Here is an 8,196-nt window from a genome sequence, read left to right as displayed (position 1 = left end):
CAGCTTCATTGCTGTTTAACCCTCACTTCCCCTTATCAGTGATGAACGTTGCCACCAGTCAGAGCGTGTATTCCCACTGAATCTTAGTCTTGGAAGGGGTTTGCACTGAGGGGACCCGGCCACTTGCCTTGATGTCTCCTGGACGAGCAACTTGCTTGTTCTTGTAGTAATCAATCGGACTGCCTATATTGTTTTGTGTTTTTCCTGTCGGTGTTTCTTTCAAGAGATATGTTTTGTTGTTCTAGCCACTCCAGGCTGGTCTGCTTGTTGTTTCAAGTGGAAATTTCCCACCTTAGAAGATTCTGGATGCATTTTCCACAAACTTTTGATGCCTCCTTGTACTACTTTTGGTTTGATGAATTATGCTAGCTTCTTTTTCTAATACATTGACTGAATAGTAGAATACTGTGGCCTATTTAATGAATATTTCTTCTCTTCAGAAGAACTAAGGAACAAAATACAAGTGCAAGTGAAAATAATGTTCTTAAGAGTTGTTGAATTGGTTCCAATTCACAGCAACCCTGTATAGAGTTTCCAAATGAGTGGTTGGTGAGTTTGAACTGTCTACCTTAGAGTGCTTACCCTACAGCACCAAAAGGCTATGAATGATGTAGGTCAGTTGTTCTCACATTGTGGTAAAAAATCAGTAGCAACAGCATTACCTGAGAACTTGTTAGAATACACATTTTTTAGGCCCCAACCCAGACCTACTGAATCTAAATCTTTAGGGGTGGGGCCCACAAATCTGTACTGTCACGAATCCTCTAGGTGATAGTGATGCAAGCCTAAGTTGGAAAACCACTGTTCCAAACAACATTTCAGAAAAGAGAATACTGATACTCGTGTAGTTTTTTTTTGCTAACTGTATTTGAGCCCTGGTCTGGCACTGTAGGAACAGCACTGGTTTGCTAACTGCAAAGTCAGGAGTTCAGACCCACCAGCTGTTCTCAGAAACCCTATGCAGGGTTGCTGTGAGTCAGAAGCAACTTTCCGGCACACAACATCAACAACTGTATTTAAGAGCAATGAAGAAACTTACCATGATATGTCTTAGTCAACTACCAGTGATAGAGGTGCAAAGTAACAGAATTATCCAAGCACTGGATCCCCTTCAGTTTTGACTGATATTTGATCTTTGTCTTTTCAGCATGATGTATCCCAGATTTTACTGAAGGCAACACTGGACAGTATTGTTGAAGAATGTGTCAGCTTTGTGGGAGTGGATATTAACATCTGTTCAGAAGTTTTGTTAAGGTGAGACAAGAAGTCTGTGACTAAAACTCACAGAAGCTTGAGTTTAACTGGCCATCCACTCCACACTCAGAACAACAGACACATGTGTGTAAAGTTATCAAATGTAGAAAAATCTTTGGGTTCACATAGCTTTAGGTAATCAGTCAGAGGGGGAAGACAACATGTAAGAAAACTATTGTAACAATTCCCATTATCATCTTTAATAGTGTAAATCTGAAATGAAGAGCATATGGGAACCATTGAGTGCATTAGTGCCACTAATAGGATTTAAATAAGGTTAACATGGAAAAGACCTGCTTCCCACCACATCAGATACGTATTTTTCACTAGTTCAAACTCTCGTACTTACCTGTCAAAGCTGGCAGTAGCTAACAGACACATTCTGAGAGTTCAAGGTGTACTTACCATATTTTTACTCTAATTCCACAAGTCACATACCAAAACTCTCCATCATATTATAATCACATCTCATAGACTCTGTGTTTTTCTTTGGCTGTTAATAGAAAAGCTGCTGTTTTTGTTCACAGTCTTTCACTTATTTCACAAGTCTGCAGATGGACCATGAAATGCCCTAGATCAGGGCCATTTTGCATTAAAATTGGAAAATATCCCATAGCATTTTAAGGTGCTGCTTTTCTACAGCAGCTAAAAATATTCCACAGTTCCCTAGAATTAAGATTATCTGAAATAATAAAATTTTAATTAAAGCTAAGCAAACTAGTTTTCATATTTTTATATGAACTGACATTCATCCTTAAAAACCTTTCTATAGTCACCTCTTTATATTAATTAGAACACTTATCAAAAAGAAACAAATAAGACTTGTGCAGAATAATTGTATCTGCTAACTCCTTTTGTATGCTATACAGGAATACACCCGCTGCCGTGCACTTGAGTCTAACTCATAGCAATCCTGTGTAGGGTTTCTGAGACTGGAAATCTTCACAGGAGCAGAAAGCCTCATCTTTCTCTCATGAAACGACTGTTGGCTTTGAACTGCGAATTTTAGGGTTAGCAGCCCAGTGCTTATCCTACAGTGCCACCAGGCCTCTTAAACAGGAAGGGGAAGCATTATTGCTTGATTTAGAAGTATAAGGAATGTGGATCATGTAGAACTACTCTGGAGAACAGTTCTTTTTCTTATGTTAGTGTTAACTTGTGGGGGAAAGGGCATATGCAGTCAGCGTCTGACCTCCTCTAACTTCACAGGAGAAGAGGAGGAGACTCATCGCTAATGCCAGGCTGATTCCTATTAGGCTGAGATCAGATAAGCCTCCACCCTCTGACCTTCATTACCAATTAGGACACCAACCATCCTTCCCACAGCACTCTACTCAGGGAGTTTTATAATTCATTTCAGTGGACACACAGATCTCAAACACCATGTGGTGTATTAGGGAAGATAACAAGTTACAATTCAGGATTCGAAATGGTCAGGACATAGTTCCTTCAGTAAGAACAGTCTCTTCTCAACTGTGCCTGTAGGCAGGCCTCTCCCTGGCCCTCAGCCCTGCTCCAGCAATATTACAAAGCTCTCTTGTTGATGTGGGTCAGTGCTGTCACGTTGGTTCTGTTACATCGTGACCCTGTATAGGGTTTCAGAGGAGTTGCTGGTGGATTTGAACCTCTAACTTTGCAGGTAACAGTCCAGTGCATAGTGTACAGTACCACAACAGAACTCCATGTACCACCACAAAGCTCTGTAGCACTGATAAAAGAGGGCAGATTAATACCCAGTGAGCATTCCGCTCTACTTTAAGCCTCAGCCTCAAGACACTCAGTTCTAGCTTTGTGGTTCAGCAAACCTAACTCCCCAGTTAAGTGCTTGGAGGTATTCCATCCACAAATGAGCCTCCTGCCCAAAGGCACGCAGCTTTTCTTGTTCCATGAACTGCTAAGCCCACCACTGTGTCTCATGCTCGGCCTCTTGGTTCTGCTTCTCTGTCACTCCTCTGGTGTCCCCACTCTGTCTCCTTGGTCAGAGAGGTTCAGTGCACAGGATCTTGGGGTCCAACGGACACACTCCATTCCTCATAGTAAGATTCCTGGTTCTTCCTGATAGTAAGATTCCCCTTTCTGCTTCTGAGCTGGCTCATTTTATACCCATGTAAGAGTTTCAAGTATTTACACTCATACTTAACTGTGTTCACAGCCACTCACAACTGAAACACATAATTCTATCAGCATCTTCTCCCACCTTCTCCTACCCAGACCCATCATACAAAAAAACTTTGTTTAGTGGGAGTTACAAAAGCTATGGGCAGAAGAGTCATATGAAGTCATTCACTTCGTTGTACTTGTTTAGCAGCGTCTTTATGAAGACCACTGATTTTCTCATTTTGCATTCTCTTGTCCTTCTCCCTCTTCAACTCTTTATTCTTTATCCTTTTTACTTAATTCCCTTTTTGATTAATTTAACTTAGAGACATAATGACAAAATGTAAACATCATATCTGCTACACCATTCACTTTGTATATTTTTTTAGGCATATTGCAGGACTTAATGCCAACCGAGCCAAAAATATTATTGAATGGCGAGAGAAAAATGGACCCTTCATAAACCGAGAGCACCTAAAGAAAGTGAAAGGTCTAGGTCCAAAGTCCTTCCAACAATGTGCTGGTTTCATCAGAATCAACCAGGATTATATTCGAACATTTTGCAGGTGATTATTAAAGTGTATACTCTTTTTACTCATTTCTTATATTTGTACCATTCTGCTCACTGGCATAAATTCTTAGGTGTCCATTTGTTCATTCATTCATTTGGTTTGAGGGACTTCAAAAAGTTCATGAAAAAATGGAATTAAAAGATAAAAAATTTCCACCAACTTTTTGATGCCCCCTCTTATGTGGTGAGTGTCTTTGTTTTGTTAGGCGCAACAAATACTGGGAATACCTCAGTGAACAAATTAGCAAATTTCTTGTTCTCTTGGATTGATATTTTAATCTAATAAATTAGTAAAGTAAATTATTTCTTATTTAAAATTAAAATAAGGAGATGGAATAGTGTCTTCGTGAGCAGGACAGCTGCTTTAGGTGAGGATCTCATTGACAAGTTAGTTGAACAGAGCTTTCAATGAAATGGAAATGGAGCAAACCACACAGACATGAGAAGGAAAGTGTTCCAAGCAGAGCAAACAGAAACTGTGTAAGGTCCTAAATCAGGAACAGCCTCAATATATTCCAGAACTAAGTAATGGCATGTGTGTTTTGAGTATAGGCAGTGGGAAGGACTGGTCTGAGATAGTGTGACAAAGGTCACTTTACACTGGCTACTTCATTCTGCCATAGCTGCTCTTAACGTAGCTCGGATGCCCTTTGTCTCTGCTCACCAAAAATGACTACAGCGTTAATTTTCAGTTACTGTAGATTAATAGCTAAAATCTTGGTAGTACAAAAACCAGTAAGTTGGATACAGTAGAATTCTTAGCATTTTGTAATGAGGAAAGAAAAGTTTTTATATATCTGGTACCTTTGGTCTACTTGAGTCATTCTTTTTTTTAAAAAAAAAATTATCACGTTAAAATGGAAAAATAAGCTTTAATTAACCATTTGATTTTGATATAGAAACGTAACAGTATAAAGAGAATCTGGAATCCACCAAAAAATAAGTGGAATCTAGTCTGTACTAGAGGTGACCTGTCACAGCACTGGGGGAATTAATTGATTTTCCAGTGAATGACTATTATGATAACTGGCAGAAATTTGGGATGTGTAGGCAAATGTAGTCCCGCCATACTCCTCATAACCAAATAAATTCCAGGCTGATCACAGACTTAAATAAAAAGTGAAACTGTAAAACTAGTAGAAGAAACCATAGACAAATTTTGCAGAACACTGTAGTGTGGAGAAATTTTCTAAGTAAACCACACAACCTGAGAAACTAAATAGAAATGGAAAGTTGAGGATAAAATAATCCCATTTTTGTTAGATTTTAAATTCAAAATAATAAAATGAAAAGTAAAGGACAGGTGCACAGTTTGTAATAGTGGAAATTGTGACAAAGGGCAGAACAGAATTTTTGTATGCACTGAAGTTAAGTTGGTATCACTTTGAAATAAATTGTCTTATATTTGAGATACTACACAAGTATAATCCTCATGGTAAGCACAATAAAACTGTCATGAAGAAAGGGGAATTAAAATGGTTCACTTTTTTTTTTTTAAATCTAAACAAAAAAGAATTCACCATTGGAGGAAATGAGGGGCAAAAGAGGTGTGTTGTTGGGTGCCATTGAGTCGGTTCTGGCTTACCACAACCCTTTGAACCACAATAAAATGCTGCCCAGTTCTTACCATCCCCAAAATTGTTGCTATGTTTCAGCCCATTGTTGAAGCCACTATATCAGTCCTTCTTGATGAGGGTCTTCCTCTTTTTTGCTGAATCTCCACTCTACCAAGCATGATGTCCTTCCCCATGGACTGGTCCTTCCTAATGATGTGTGCAAAATGCATGAGATGAAATCTTTTCATTCTTGCTTCAGTGGAGCATTCTGTCTGTACTTCTTCCAGACAGATTTGTTCATTCTCTTGGCTCAGTTATTGTTGTTTGGTGCCATTGAATAAATTCCAACTCACAAAGAATGAAGCACTGCCTGGACCTATGCCATCCTCATAATCATTACGCTTGAGCCACAGCTATGCCACCACATCAATCCATCTTGATATGGGGGTCTACCTCTTTTTCACTGACCCTTCACTTTACCAGGGATGATGTCCTTCTCCAGGGACTGGTCCCTCCTGGTAACATGTCCTTAGTATGACAGACAAAGTCTCACCATCCTGGTTTCTAAGGAGTGTTCTGGCTGTACTTCTTCCAGTACAGATTTGTTTGTTCTTCTGGAAGTCCATGGTACTCTTAATATTCTTCTCCAACACTGTAATTGAAATACATCAATTCTTCGATGGTCTTTCTTATTCATTGTCCAACTTTCACATACATATGACGTGATTGAGAATACCATAGCTTAGATCAGGCACCTTAGTCTTCAAACTGTTATCTTTGGTCTTGAACACTTCAATGAGGTCTTTTGCAACAGATTTGCCTAGTGCTGTATGTAATTTGATTTCTTGGTTGCTAATTCTGTGAATGTTGATTATGGATCCAAGTAAAATGCCGTATTTAGCTAATTCAATCTTTTCTCTATTTATCATGAGGTCCACCATTGAGAATTTTTACTTTCTTTACATGGAGGTGCAATACATACTAAAGCCTGTAGTCTTTGTTCTTCGTAAGTATTTTAAGTCTTCTTCCCTTCTAGCAAGCAAGGTTGTATCTTTTGCATATTGCAGGTCGTTAGCTTCTCTGATTATTTGCTCTGCATACAGATTAAATAAGTATCGTGAAAGGATAACAATCCTGTTGCACACCTTTCCTTATTTAAGCCATTCAGTGTCCCCTTGTCTCCTCTTAAAACTGCCTCTTGGTCTATGTACAGGCTCCTCATGAGCACATTGAAGTATTCTAGAATACCCATTCTTCATAAAGGTTGTCAAGATCCACAGTCAAAAACTTTTGCATAGTCAATAAAGCACAAGTAGATATCTTTCTGATAGTCTCTGCTTTCAGCCAAGGTCCACCTGACTTCAGTAGTGATATCCCTCAATCCATATCCTTTTCTGATTCAGTTTTAGTTTCTGGCAGCTCCCTGTTGATGTACTGCTTCAATCATTTTTTAAATACCTTCAGCAAAAATTTCCTTACATGTGATATTGTCAGATGATTGTCCCATTCCATTGGGTCACCTTTCTTTAGAAGGATACAAATATGGATGGACCTTTTCCCATTAGTTGGACAGATAGCTGTCTTCCTTATTTCTTGGCACAGATGAGCAAGTGTCTCCAGTGCTACATCAGTTTGTTAGTTTTTTCTTTGTATTCCTTCAATTCTTGGAGCCTTGTCTTTTCCCAATACTTTCAATGCAGATTGAACTTTTTTCTTCAAGTACCATCGGTTCTTAACCATATTCTACCTCTTGAAATGGTTAAGCATCAACCATTTATTTTTGGTACAGGGACTCTGTGTATTCCTTCCATCTATTTTTGATGCTTTGAGAAAGATGAGGCTTTCTGATTCTGTTAAGATTTACAGCTTCAGAAACCCTATATAAGGTCACTATGATTCAGAACTGACAGGAAATAGCAACAGCAGTGCTCTTTTAAGGAGCATTGGTGGTTCAATGGGAAATTAGTCTTTGGAAACCCCATGGGGCTCTTTGATCTGATAGGGTCACTATGAATCAGAATCAACTCAGTAGCATTGGGTTTAGTTCCCTATTGGTGAGATTTTGAGTTGTTTAAAGCTTTATATTTGTCAACTGGTAATTGGGTACATGAATTAGATACAAAAATGTTCACCATTTTTAAGTATACAGTTGTTGTTGTTAGGTGCCATTGACTCAGTACCGACACATCACAACCTTATGCACAGCAGAATGAAACACTGCCCGATCGTGGGCCAACCTCACTACTTGTTGCCACGGTTGAGTCTGTCGATGTTGCCACTTGGCAAATCCATCTCATTGGGGGTCTTCCTCTTTTTCTCTGACCCTCCACCTTACCAAACATGATGTCCTTCTCCAGTGACTGGCCCCTCCTGACAATATGTCTGAAGTATGAGAGACGAAGTTTGTTTGGCTAACTTGGCCTCCAAGGAGCACTGTGGCTGCCTTCCTTCAAAATGGTTCTTTTGGCTGTCCATGGTACGTTCAATACTCTCCTTCAGCAGCATAACTCAAAAGCATCAATTCTTTTATGGTCTTCCTTATTCACTGTCCAGCTTTTGCATGCATATGAGGTTATTGAAAATACCATGGTTTGGGTTAGGCCCACTTTAGTCCTCAAGCTGACATCTTTGCTTTTCCACGCTTTAAAAAGATCTTGTGCAGCAGATTTGTCTAATGCAGTACATTATTTGATTTCTTGACTGCTGCTTCCATGAGAG

General features: G+C 39.2%; 1 protein-coding gene across 1 annotated transcript in view; it reads left to right on the top strand.

Moving 5' to 3' along the window:
• The window catches only part of SRBD1 (S1 RNA binding domain 1), a 352,160-nt gene that overhangs the window by 302,030 nt on the left and 41,934 nt on the right, over window positions 1-8,196 (top strand). Inside the window, exons 16-17 of the mRNA XM_006839417.1 lie at window positions 1,148-1,254; window positions 3,741-3,917. Coding sequence (XP_006839480.1) covers window positions 1,148-1,254; window positions 3,741-3,917 — 284 coding nt within the window. The remainder of the gene's footprint in view (window positions 1-1,147; window positions 1,255-3,740; window positions 3,918-8,196) is intronic.

The sequence above is a fragment of the Chrysochloris asiatica genome, unplaced genomic scaffold, assembly GCF_000296735.1.
Source record: "Chrysochloris asiatica unplaced genomic scaffold, ChrAsi1.0 scaffold00024, whole genome shotgun sequence".
Taxonomy (NCBI): Eukaryota; Metazoa; Chordata; class Mammalia; order Afrosoricida; family Chrysochloridae; genus Chrysochloris; species Chrysochloris asiatica.
The sequence above is the reverse complement of the archived record's forward strand: the minus strand, read 5'-3'. Positions and strand labels throughout refer to the sequence as shown.